Source organism: Carassius auratus, chromosome 36 (genome assembly GCF_003368295.1).
Source record: "Carassius auratus strain Wakin chromosome 36, ASM336829v1, whole genome shotgun sequence".
Classification (NCBI taxonomy): domain Eukaryota; kingdom Metazoa; phylum Chordata; class Actinopteri; order Cypriniformes; family Cyprinidae; genus Carassius; species Carassius auratus.
The window spans coordinates 2,574,882-2,588,234 of NC_039278.1; the positions used below are offsets into that span (position 1 = coordinate 2,574,882).

The window sequence follows — 13,353 nt, forward strand, 5'->3', positions numbered from 1 at the left end:
TATCAAAAGTGTCAGTAAAGAGGTAGAGATGTGTGAAGTTAACAAAAAGAAATCAGATATCACTTGGGAAAAGAAACTTTTTGTGATTTCCCTTATCAAATATTTCAAAAGTCTGAAAGTTGCTTTGGTGACTTGAGTGTGCCCTGCCCGGTGTGTTTTATTCACTCCTGTTTCCCTTCTCTCTCTCTCTCTCTCTGTCTCTCTCTCTCTCTCTCTCTGTCTCTCTCTCTCTCTCTCTCTCTCTCTCTCTCCCACATGTAATGACAGCAGACTGCATTAGAAGTAGGACACCAGATGTTGCTGACAAATCAAGTCTAGAAGTAGAAAAGACTCTTCATTTCTGGCACGAGGAGTACTCTGAAAACAATCAAATGTCCAGAAAATACGAGTGATGTTTTTTGGTTTAAATGTCACTGCCACTGAACCCCGGTGGTGGACAGGATATTACTACAATGTGAAAAATATAATTAAATGAATTCAAATTAGAAATACCCATAACAAAAGCAGTAAAATGTTATATTTTAAAATATAAAATATTGACTATGAATAAATCCAAATAATGCTAAACTATAACACTGTCCCCAAATCTTTGGACAGAAACAGACCGGAGATGACGGACTCGTTCCAGCTGTCCGGGTCGCTGTAGTATTCGTCCAGACGCATGTTCTCCTTGTTCTCTTCGGCCTCTTTCTCTGTGCTGGGCTCATTCTCAGTGCTGGCGGTGCGGGACAGCCGTCCGTCTGAGCGCCGTCTGGGGGAACCACGCATCTCCTTACCGTGGAAACTATGAAAGCATGAAAACACATATTACAGCTGGATGATAATGCAGCTGAACTCCCTGACTGTGTTTGATATCCTACAGTTATACCATGTTTCTACTTTATATAAAGCCACACTATAGGAACAGTTCAGTGATATATGTGATGTGTGAGAACCCAAGCGGTTAGTAATCATGTCAAACAGTGTGTAGTGTATTATAACGGCAGAGTGTCCTCATTAAATAACCACTACATAAATTACAGAGAAAAACTAAGATTTTCAGTGCACAATGACACACATTACTGTTAAAAAGTTTGGGGTCAGAAAGCTTTGTTGTGGTTGTTGAAGGACATTAATACTTTTATTCGGAAGACGCATTATATCAGGTTTAAATAAAATGTTGTTCTTTTGAACTCGCTTTTCTTTAGAGAATCATGAAAAATAAAATGTGTCACGATTTCCACAAAAACATTGAGCAGCACAACTGTGTTCAACACTGATAATAATCAGAAATGTTTCTTGAGCAGTAAATCATCATATTATTCTGATTTCTGAAGATCATGTGACACTGAAGACTCGAGCAATGATGCTGAAAATACAGCGGAGCATCACACGTTAACAGAGACTCAGGATCAAATAAATGCAATGTTTTGGTGAGGATTTTACCAACCCTAATCTCTGAACGGTAGAACATAGCACACAATCCAAACAAACACCTTTTATTTGCTGCTTTTAGTACGTGATGACAGCATTTGTTTGAATTGTTCCTGATCGAGCGTCTCACCTGTCCTGCCGGTGTTTGGTGGCCAGCGCGCGGTGCAGTTCCTCGATGATGCAGCTAGGGGGCAGCTGAGGGTGCATGACCCCTAAGTAAGGAGAGCCGGTGGGGGTGGAGAACCTGCCCCGCAGGGCGTCTTTGGGCAGGGTGAAGTTCCTGGGCAGCGTGGCTGGAGCAGGACGGCTCTGATTAGAGGGGGTACCTAATGGACAAGAACCAATAATGATTGCACTTCTGTCACTAATTTAGTTTCATTATTTAAAACAAGAACTTCTCTGGGCTTATAAAACTATTATATAGCCTATGCGTTTGATATGCATTATATATTATTAATGCATTGGCTGTCCCCTCGATGATACTGACTGTCCAGGCTGCCCAGTCGAGTCAGCAGCTTAACAGCGAGTTTGGCTGGAGGAGTGTGGACTTCTCTGAGCGGTGGCTGCTCTTTTCTCTCCTCGTGGCACTCGGGAGCCTCAGCGGGCCCCACACTGGCCCCTCTGCTCGAGGCTTCGACACAAGGCTGCTCCTCATCTTCACTCTGCTCAAGTTCCCCTTCTGTTTCTGTCATCTCTGCGGCGTCTCGCTCTGAAAGAGACCGGTCAGAAGAGAGAGTAAACTCTGCTGCCACCTAGTGCTACTTCAGTGCTTCTGTCCACTCTCATAATCTGAATGAGTCATCACTTCTTACCAAATCATACACAATGTGCATTACTTGCATACATATTCATTATAGCATACATAATATTCATACACTGTGGAATTTTTTTTTTCTTCTAATAAGTAAAAGTAAAAAAATATATATTTATGTATATAGTGAAAATATTGTTACAGTCTTTGTTTCATGTGTTATTGACATTTATTTGTGAGAACTGTTTATACTCTCGCGCTACGGTATATTCATGAAACAGAATATTCAACAAGAAAGAAAGAAAAATAAATCTGTTTTCAGTGAATTGTGGGGAAACTACTCCATCAGTACCATTACAATGACTTTAACTATGAACTATTTCTCAGGTGCATGTTGAACCATGAGTATAAGGACAAAGACGGGAACCCTAATTTCAGGAATGTGTGTTCATAAAGCCAGTTTTCAGTTCATCTGTTCTGCAGAAGGTCATGTGTTCACGGCTCCTGACCTGAGGACAGATTGTCTTCATCAGAGCCGAGATCATCCGTGTTGCTGGCCAGCGGCGCCATGGGCTCGTCCCCGTCGGACTCGTCCAGCAGGGGGGTCCCTCGCTCCTCTGTACTCCCACCACACACAGGGCCAGACTCTGCAAGCACGGGAGAAAGATGTCATCACATGCTCATAATAGCCTCAGCGCTCTGCTGGTGGTCAGACTAGCGTCCTGCTGAGAAGAGAGATGTGGCCGTTTCTCACCCATGCCAGCTTCTGCCCGGCCCTTCCTGACCAGATCATCACGACTCTGTCTGCTGGGCACTCTCCTCTCCAGCCCTGCAGATGCCATCAGACACAGTTAAACACTAACACTACTGTCCTCAGTCTCCTGTGGGGAACATACTGATAATCACTCGAGTTAGGACTGTTCAATGTCATTTACAACCAAAGACCGAGCTCACAGACATTTTTATAATAAACATATATTTGTCTAGTTATGTAAAGCTATTAGGTAAAAACTGCTATTTGTGAGTAAATAATAATAATAATAATAATAATAATAATTTTCAAAACCCTGTAATCACAAATGACAAGAAAGGTCAAGTCAATTCATTGGTAATAAAACATGTCATTGAAACTTTTGTTATTGTGTAAACATATTATTTTTGATCATTTATAAGTATTATATTTAATTTCTTACATAATAATAATAATTATTATTATTATTAAAACAATTTATATAAATCAAAACATTTTTTTTTTTTAAATAATGTTTTAAATACATAAAAAAAATGTAAATAATTGTAAAACTTAAAGACATAAATTAAAGTTATGTCTTTGATGGTCAGTCTCTTGTAGCTTTTATTTAATGGTAAAATTATTACACACAATTTCATTTATTGTTTGTATTTTCAAAATTCATTTTAATAAGGACATGATCAGCGTTCAGTACATGTTTATGTCTATTATTAAACAGAAGCTTTTCACTGTTTCTTGTCTGTTTGTTTCTGATAGTCTATCGGTTCATGCACTAAATCTAAAGATTTCTCAGAGAGTATTTCTGTGGGTTATATTACACCAGTAGATTTCTTCATGACTGAACCAATCTGAATTCATTCAGAGAGAAACAACACAACACTACCATCCTGCTTAGACATTATCTGCACTGTGGCAAAGGAACATGCACAACTCTGTCTAAAATGCTACTCAGTATTGACTTCTTGTTTATTGAACTGTAGATGCCAGGCCACAGATTTGACTGTTGATATTTAAAATTGATTCAATTTTCATTAATTTTGTGAAATTAATAGTAGCCTTTATCAAATATTGTATCACATTTAACTGAACTGACCTGTAGAGCCCTGTCTCAGTTTCTCATTTTTCTTTTTCCTCCACTTCCAGGGCTTGAAGATGCGTCCCAGGCTGGCCAGTTTACTGTTGCGGCGGACGGGGGGAGTCCGGACCCCTGACACGAGACAACCAGAGTGAAGAGCTCTCTGCTGATCCATTACATCTACAACAACAACCAGACAAGCAAAGACATCCTCAAAGAAGGCTGCTACTAAACCTAGCCACTGCGATGATGACACGTCCCGACGTACAGCTCAGAACAACTCATTTACACTAATATTTAATAAATACTTCCACCAACCAGTTCAAAAGATGTGAGATGACAACAAGCATATGCATTTTCATAAGATGTACACTGCACGTAACAATGTAAAAACTGAATAGAAAACAACATGATTCAAGCATTTATATGCTCAATTCTTTGTCCCGTTGATTGGATTATTTCGGGTTTACACCACCTTTTCCATTCCATTCAAAACTGAATTTATGGTAACACTTTAGAATAGGGAACAAGAGTTTTTCTTGAACAAACTTCTAATTTGCTGCTTATTAATAATTAGTAAGGCAAATTTAAATAGGTATGGGGTGGATTAAGGGATCACAAATAAAGTCATGAAGAATAAGGTATTAATATACAGTATGCTTTATAAGTATTAAAAATCAGTCAGTATGCTAGTAATATGCATGCAAATCATCAGTGAGAATTGGTCCTCGAATTCATTCATTGAGGTGTTTATATGAAGACTATTCTATTCTATTGATCCATTTGGGTGCATGTGATTGTGAACATAGCTCCTGATCGCATTTTGGATCCCGTTTACACCAGTATTTAGAGCTGTCCTGACATGAGACCACCTGAGATGTGTGTTAATAACAGCTGCACAAGGGGTCTGTAAGAGCCAGGGATGTTCTGTGGGGAGTGAATGGTGTCTGCAGAACAGCAGCAAGGTCTGGGTCCAATCTGGTTCAATTTCTGTGCCAACATCATTTGTTTTCCAATGTGGAACATCATATGGGTCATGTCCCCTAAGGCAAAACATTAGTTTTAATTCAAAAGCCAAAGAAACACGTGAAAAACTTACCAGAAATGTATCTGTTAGTATGAAATCTGACACTCAACCTCATGTCATTTGAAACCTGAATAATGTTCTTCCTTCCAAAGAACACAAAAAGAGAAATCTTGAAGAATGTTTATGCTGCTCTTTTTCATAAAACAGAACGTCTAAAACCAGATGAAAAACACCAATAAAGTTGAGCATTATGTTCCAAGTCTTCTGAAAACTTACAAGAGCACTAAGTAAGGAAAAAACTGACAACACTTTCAGTTTTCTCCTTACTCTCGTATGTGTTCGCACATGCTGTGTGAAAACAGATGGACCAGGCTTGACACTAGTTATTCCAAATGTGATTGGTTTATGACTAGTCACATGACTGATGAATGATCATGATGGGTGAACTTGGCATGGGTGAATAATGATGTACAGAAAGCTAGTTTACAGGTTGCATGAATTACTTTTTTGTCACTTTAAGCTCAATGCCACTGTGTTACTCAAATGAAGAGCCACCAGTTTCAGTGATCTATGACAAACAGCAGTGGACACAGAGCTGTGCATCATGCCTGTCTCACATGGTCTGCACAGACACCAGCACACAAACAAGTGAAAAGGCAATCCTGGATAACCCACAGAAATCCAGTCTCTCCTGCAGCTCAACACGCTCTTCAGTTCACAGACAGCTGATGAACTTGATATCCACACCTCGTCCCGTACATCAATCTCAAACCCCATCAAACACACGCTGCTGGAGACTCAAACCCTGCGACGGAGCAGGAATAAAAGCATCTCTCCTCCACAGTCTGGCTGAGACGGAGAGCTGACACCTCAGGAAGAGTGCAGATGAACCGTGGGCAGCGCTGAGAGCTTCTATCTCTGTCTGTTTCTTCCGTTTGTCACACCTAAAACTGCACCAAAATGAAACAACAACATCAACTAAAACCTCAGAAGGAGCAGTGACGGATGTAAACTGTGTAATAAATACATTTATATTATAACCAATCGTCTACAATCCTTTCTTTAGGTTAAATAAGCAGAGGTGTAATGATATGAGAGGGAAGGAGGGGTTTGCAGGGGGTTAGGAGTGCAGATTGGAGTGAGAGGGGTGTGAGACTGATGGTCAGCCAGTTGGTGATTCTCCACAGACTGATGTTCCTCAGACCAGTCCGTACTGATGCCAGGACCTGTTTTCTCAGCCCTTCAGAGTAGTTTTTAGCCGCTCTGATCTCCTTTGTTAGTTCTGGCCTGGTCATACAAGATTTAACGCCCACTTCTGTAAGCGTCCTCTTTTGCACGACAAAGCTGTTTGACTTTCCCACCATGGTTTATCATTATTGAATGATATGAATGTCCTGGTAGGAATGCAGATATCCTCACAGAAGTATATATATTGAGTTATAGTATCTGTGAGCTTATCTATATTGGTGGCTGCAGCTTCAAAAACACAAAAATATAAATAAATAAAAACATCATAAACTGAGATAACAAGTTATTTCGCACATGTGGAACCGGAGACTAACAGCTGCAGTGACACAATGACTTCATCAAATAGCGACCGGCTGTTTTGTTAAGAGAGAGGGACTATTCCCTGTTGCACATTGCACAAGCTAAGCACAAGCTAACAGAAATGTAATAATACAAACATCTTAAAGTACATTTCAGCATTATTAATAGAAATGCTTGCCTTAGCAGGCACCATTAAATATGTAATCAGTAATATAAAACAAACGATACAATAATTTGATGCTTCATTTAGTGAAAGCTTACACTGAATCTACATCACACACACACTGCTCAATGAATCAATGCATTCAAAACAGGACACGATTGCTGTAGTTTCAAGGCTGATATAAAAAAATAAAATTGTTGATGAAAATAAAATTGTATTTATTGCATTTATTATTCTTTACGGGTGGTGTGGTACTTTCTGGTGCGGCTAAATGTTATCACATTATGTGGTAAAGCATGGCAGCAAGTGGGTGATGGGATGTAGTCCCACTGTAATATTAGTGGTGGATAGGACCACACTCGCCCCTTCCAGCTAAGCTAAAAAAATTAACATATTCTGTTTACTACAGCTTCCACTGCCATTAAATCATCCGTAACAAAATCATTTATGATCATCAACATTTATAAATGCTAAATGTAGTAGCTGAAATCAACACTCAACAAACTGCGCATTAATGCAATGCACTTATATAACAGCTCAGCAGTACTGTGATCACATGTGAAGTTTCTATAGAGAGCAGAGGATGCAGTGCAGCTTAGATTTCTCCAAGATGCTGGTGTGGTGCAGTCAGACAGAGCCCAGACGATGGAAAGCAGGTCAGCTGATCATGTCTTACTAAACCAGCGGTGCAGGATCCAGGTCAAGTCTTTTAGCTACTGCAGCTAAAGCACAAGCCAGGGTCAGAGCGCCGTTGCCATGACGACTCCTCCGGATGCTGCAGAATCACTAACGGGGGTTGCTGGGTGGATGGGGAGGCTACTGCCACGCAGAGCCAATCAGAGTCGAGCGCCATGGAACACACACCAGGCATCCCTCTATTTATAATTTCTAGATGTCGTTGTGAAGAATTTATCATGTAATGCTCAGGACCGACTGGAGAGATGCAGTGTATGTCATTCATATCAAAATACAAGACAGTAGCCTATGCATGGAGAAATCGATGAGTACACCCCCACACGGCTTCCTCTGAATCATGAAGGTGATCTGGTGTTTTCTGCTCTCTGTACGCAGCTGGAGTGTTTCACCTGCACAACACCTCTTCTGTTATTAGACTGTGAGGAAATAAATCGATAGGAAGTTCGGTAACACTTTATTTTGATAGTCCACTTTAGACACTCTACTAGCAGTAAGTAACTTTGCAACTACATGTCAACTAGCAGTTAAAAGAGGATTATTAGACTGTCTGCTAAACATCTTCTAACACTTTCTTTGTCAACTTAAACTAAGCCTAAACCTACCCCTAACACTAACCCTAAACCTACCCTAACCGTCTACTCTGAGAGTTAGTAGACATGTAGTTGCAAATTTCTGAGATTTAGTTGATATGTAGTTACAAAGTTACTTATAGTCAGTAGAATGTCTAAAGTGGACTATCAAAATAAAGTGTAACCGGAAGTTCTTCAACAGGAGCCATTACTAAAAGACTCTTCCCATGACTATGAAACAAGGTACTGATAATTTGGAGGCTAGATCTTTTGGTGAATGCCTGAAGGGACTGAAGTTGCGATTGCTTTAGAATAGCAATATCAAACAGACTGCAAGCTGATTCAAACGCGTCAGATTTAGCATGAATTTTGTGTAAACAACATATCTCAAATGCTACTTCACACACACACTATATCCAAACTCAGCCAGTGACTGTGAGATAAAAAACTAATAAATCAATAAATAAATTCAAATTATTTTTCTCAACCATAACAAATAAACCGTGACGAAGTCAACAGAACTGTATTGATGCTACGAATGCATAATAAACACACTTACGCGCCTTTTCAGTAAGTTCCCGCGACGCTCAAGAGTTCAGCGCGCGCTGCCGTTTCACCGCACGCCCCACGGTCTTCAGGCGTGCTGTGTGTGTGTGTGTGTGTGTGTGTGTGTGTGTGTGTGTGTCAGGATCGAAATGTGTGAGAACTAGGACAGCTGGACTTTTGAATCTTCCCTGCTTCCATGAACTCAACAAAACATCCCTTAGCAGAATCACTCGCGTGCGCGCAGCATCATAGCCAAGCACCGCGCGAGCGAAACAGCAGTTCATTTTCAATGTCATTCGTAAGACGTTATTTTTTCTAGCCTTTTATTCTGCTTACAATATTGAATTGTGGCTTGAATAATAACCTATTCACAATAAAAGAGTGTGAAAAAAGAACCATAGCCTACTCTCTTGCAAGAGTGTGACCTACAGTAGATGCTGAAAATCTTTCATACACGAGATGATGCTAATGTGAATACGCACACGGATGAAAGGTTCAAACATGCATGACGTTCGTTTTACTCAGTATACCATATTTGTAAAGGCATCTTTCATTTTTAAAGTAATTTTTGGCCACATTCCTTAAAGTAAAAAAAAATAAAACCTATTAAACATTTCTAACCTTACTGATCATTGGGGAAAAATAGACATACTTTATGGAGTACTTTGTCACATAAGTTGTTCCATGACTCTCTCTTTAACACAACAGGGGAATTTTTGAAGAATGTGGGTATTATTGTACTAATAATATGCTAATAATAAAATGGTAATAAAAATAGGGATTGCAGTTTTGCATAAATGCATTATAAAAGCAGTCTGTATAACGGCTCTAGTCCTCTGAAGCCATAACATGCTTTATGCATCTTTGCAAAAAAAAACGATAACTTTTAAAAATATAAGACAAGAGAAAAATGTTGGTTTAGATGGGACATAACATGTCATATCTCGTAACAGGCCGTAATGCAGTCAAAGGCACATGAGTTCACTCTTAAGTAACTGGCAAACACTCAGTGTATCTTTCTCAGGGTATATTGGAAGTATTTTAGATGGTTTCTCTTTCATTACACATCTGGGGGTCACATAGGATTGATTTTGAAAGCATGTTCAGTACAACATGAATTGGTTTATTTCACACTATGAGAGCGTGCTGATGGACATACGACTCTCTGAACTGCTGCAGAGAAAGAAATCATTCTGAACAGAGATTATTGCATTTAAGAGTAGAAATGAGAAATCTGGCTTCAGAAGAACAAGACGTGTTCTGTCAGTGTTTGTTTGCTTGAACATTCTGCTAAACATCTTCTGTGTCTCATAGATTTTTCACCCCATTTTTATTCCCTTTAAATGACCATCATAACGTCACCAACACAGCTGCGTTATTATAGCAAATAACAGTATGTTGAACATCCAAGAGAAGCACTCAGGAGAATGTCAAGAGGTTTGTTTGTTTCTATCTCTTCACGGGCCTTCATTGGCTTGCTAGCAAACTGACAACACAAACTAGGTCATGATGTAAAATTGATTAGTTGTGGTCCAATTTTTTTAATGTTTCAACACATTGATCTGTGTACATAATCGCCACATCATGGGAGTCCCATGGATCGAGACTCCTCTGGACTGAGCATTTTATGTTTGTTAATTGTGAAAGCATCTCCGAATCAAATTCTCTTCTCGATTTCACATTGTTCAGAGCTAATATGAACACCGATGAGGATGAAGTGGAGTTAATGTCCCCAGAGACTGTAGCGGTACGTAACGCTGCATTCAAGAGAGAAAGACTCTCTGAGGACTTGTAATGGAGATCCGTCAATATTTAGAAACATTGTATTACAGACACGATCGATTGTGGTCAGTGCAGCATAAATACTGTTTAAAGTCTACAGTGGTTATTAGACTCATGGGAGTGGAGTCGACAACAGCAGAGGAGATGTCTGGCATAAAGCACCAAACATATACAGAAGAATGGATCTAGAACTGCAGAGTGCTTTATGATTGATTTTTCGGTGCTAAAACCACATTTTGACCATATAGAATAGAAAATATTTATGGCCCAGGACTGTCTGCAGCAATAGTGTTTAGATTTAGCATCAAATATGCATCAGCATCGAGTTCAGCATTTTCAATGTTCCTGTCTTTCAGGCTTTGGGAATTCAGTCATGCTGAAATTTAGAGACTGAAGGGATGAACATGGAAGAATGTCACACAGGACGCCAGACTGTGACTTTGTTTCTTTCTGTATTAGTAGAAACTTCTATTTTTTTTTTTCAGAAAGCTATCGACTCAATTAATGCACAAAGAAAAAGAAATGCATATGAATGTTCCCTATGGAAGTCTTTTTCAACCCAAAATGTTTCCTTGGAAGAGATGCAGCCCAGCAGAACAAGGTTTTGTGTTAGTGTACAGGTCTGAGTCATCCAGCTTCATCATCCAGGCTTAACTCTACAGCAGAACGTGTGCTGGTTTGTCTTGAATGCTTCTGAGTGGGAGGATTATTCTTATTTTTAATCATAGAGACAGGAGATATGGGGAGGAAAGTGAGCAGGACTTATCATCAGGAATTTATAGGGTGTATAGCACAGTGGTGTCACAAACCATTCATTAATTTTCTTGTTATTAATGATAAGTTTGGGGTCAGTAATATTTTACATTTATCAAGGATGCATTAAATTGATCAAAAGTGACAGTATAGACACTGGTAATGTTACAAAAGACTTCTATTTCAGATAAATGTTGTTCTTTTGAACTTTACTGTTCAACAAGGAAACACGGTTTCCACAGAAATATTGTGCAGCACAATTGTGTTCAACACTGATAATAATCAGAAATTTTATTATTAAAAACATATTATTCTGATTTCTGAAGATCATGTGACACTGAAGACTGGAGGAATGATGCTGAAAATACAGCGGAGCATCACAGAAATAAATCAAAATGTCAAAATATATTTCAATAGTAAACAGTTGTTGTAAATTGTAATAATATTTCACAATGTTACTGTTTTTAATGTATTTTAATCAAATAAGTGCAGCCTTGGTGAGCAGAAGACATTTGAATGGTAAACTTTTATATTTAAATGTTTAATTAAACAGCAATATTTATGAATTACATTCTATTTATCATATGATAACAATAAAAATAAAATGTGTATCTTTAATCATGCTAATAAAAAGCTATATCCCACCACCCCCAGTAACCAGAGGCTCAATGGTCTCATATGTGGTGATGAGAAGGGTCAGATAAAACCTTTACATGCCACTGCAGTGCTGTGCTTCAGCAAACCTCTAACACGGAGATGCATTAAAACTGAAACGTCTGATAGTGACAGTGTATAAACTATGGCATGGAAATAATTCATTCTATGTCTTCTGTGTCTTCTGTGGATATCTTGAAAATCAGTTCTACGCAGCTTGTTTAAAGTGTACACGGCACTTTTTGACTGCAGAAGGATTTAGGAAGAAGCATGCTATAGCTACTGGAGACCACAGTAAAACTAATGAAGTCTAAGCAGTCTGTGAGGTAAACATCTGCTGTCGTGACCATAATGCAAGAACATTCAGCAGCTAAATGAACATCACACGCCAATTCCAATAGATTAGTGGTTAAAGACTCTCCAAGGATCACAGCTGGATAACTGCAGAAAATAGTTGAGTCTCAGGTCAGAAAACCTTTTAAAAATTGTCAAACAGCACCTACATCAACACATGTTGTTTGGGAGGGTTTCAAGAAAAATTCTCCTAGCTCATCCAAAAACAAACTAAAGCATATTCAGTTATCAGACACAACTGGAACTTCAAATGGGACTGGCTTCTATGATCAGATGAAACTAAAAATGAGCTTTTTAGCAATAAACACTCAAGATGGGTTTGGTGAAAACAGAGAGAAACAGTACCCCATGTGTACAATGAAATATACAGCTGTATTTTTGATGTTGTGGGCCTATATTTCTGCTGGAAGTCCTAGACATCTTGTTTAGACACATTGCATCATGGATTCTATCAAATACCAACAGATAAAAAATAAAAAAGTGACTGACTCTGTTAGAAATCTTATAATGGGCCATGTCTGGATCATTCAACCGTACAATAATCCAAACACAAACCTCAAAAACAACACCGAAATGGGTCACTGAGCTCAAAACCAAGCTTCTGCTATAGCCCTCAGACCTGAACCCTACAGAACATGAGAGGAGTGAACTGAAGAGGAGAAGCTGGGAATCTGACGGGTCTGGAGTGATTCTGGATGAAGGAATGGTCTCTGATCTCTTGTCAGGAGTTCTCTAACCTCATCAGGCATTATAGGAGAAAACTCAGAGCTGTTAAACTGGCAAATGGAGGTTTCAAAATATATTGAATAAAAGGATGCCATTAATTGTGGCCAATGTGTATTAGAGAAAAACATTTATTTCATAATGATATTTCCTCCCATTATAAATTCGTATTATTCAATGAAAGGATACATTTTTGTGAATTTTCACAGCCTTCTTTGATCATATTTACCAAGGGTGCCCATATTTTTGCCCATGACTGTATGTGTACTTTTAAAAAGTGTGCTTTGTAATAAACTCTATAATCTAGTGTGTTATTCAGTATTACATTTCAGTTAATATATTTTGCATGTACTAAATTGCAGCTTCATCATGTGATCGTCAAATGTGTAACTACAGATATATTAAAATACATTACATTAAAACTAGAAATGACATTGAAGTGTATTTTAGTTTATCATAAATGCTTATGAGTACATTCCGCTATACACTTTAACCATAATTCAAAGAAATATAATTATGAATTTACATATAAAGATGCACTTAAGTGT

General features: G+C 38.7%; 1 protein-coding gene across 2 annotated transcripts in view; it reads right to left on the reverse strand.

Annotated features, from left to right (window-relative positions):
* The window catches only part of LOC113054959 (phosphatase and actin regulator 3-like), a 49,013-nt gene that overhangs the window by 23,794 nt on the left and 11,866 nt on the right, over window positions 1–13,353 (reverse strand). Inside the window, exons 2-7 of one of the 2 annotated variants that reach the window (XM_026220786.1) lie at window positions 4,009–4,122; window positions 2,919–2,993; window positions 2,674–2,811; window positions 1,901–2,122; window positions 1,544–1,739; window positions 606–784 (exon numbers count right to left, since the gene is read on the reverse strand). In XM_026220786.1, coding sequence (XP_026076571.1) covers window positions 606–784; window positions 1,544–1,739; window positions 1,901–2,122; window positions 2,674–2,811; window positions 2,919–2,993; window positions 4,009–4,122 — 924 coding nt within the window. Of the gene's footprint in view, window positions 1–605; window positions 785–1,543; window positions 1,740–1,900; window positions 2,123–2,673; window positions 2,812–2,918; window positions 2,994–4,008; window positions 4,171–13,353 lie in introns of both variants that reach the window. The other variant, XM_026220784.1, reaches the window with a different exon arrangement.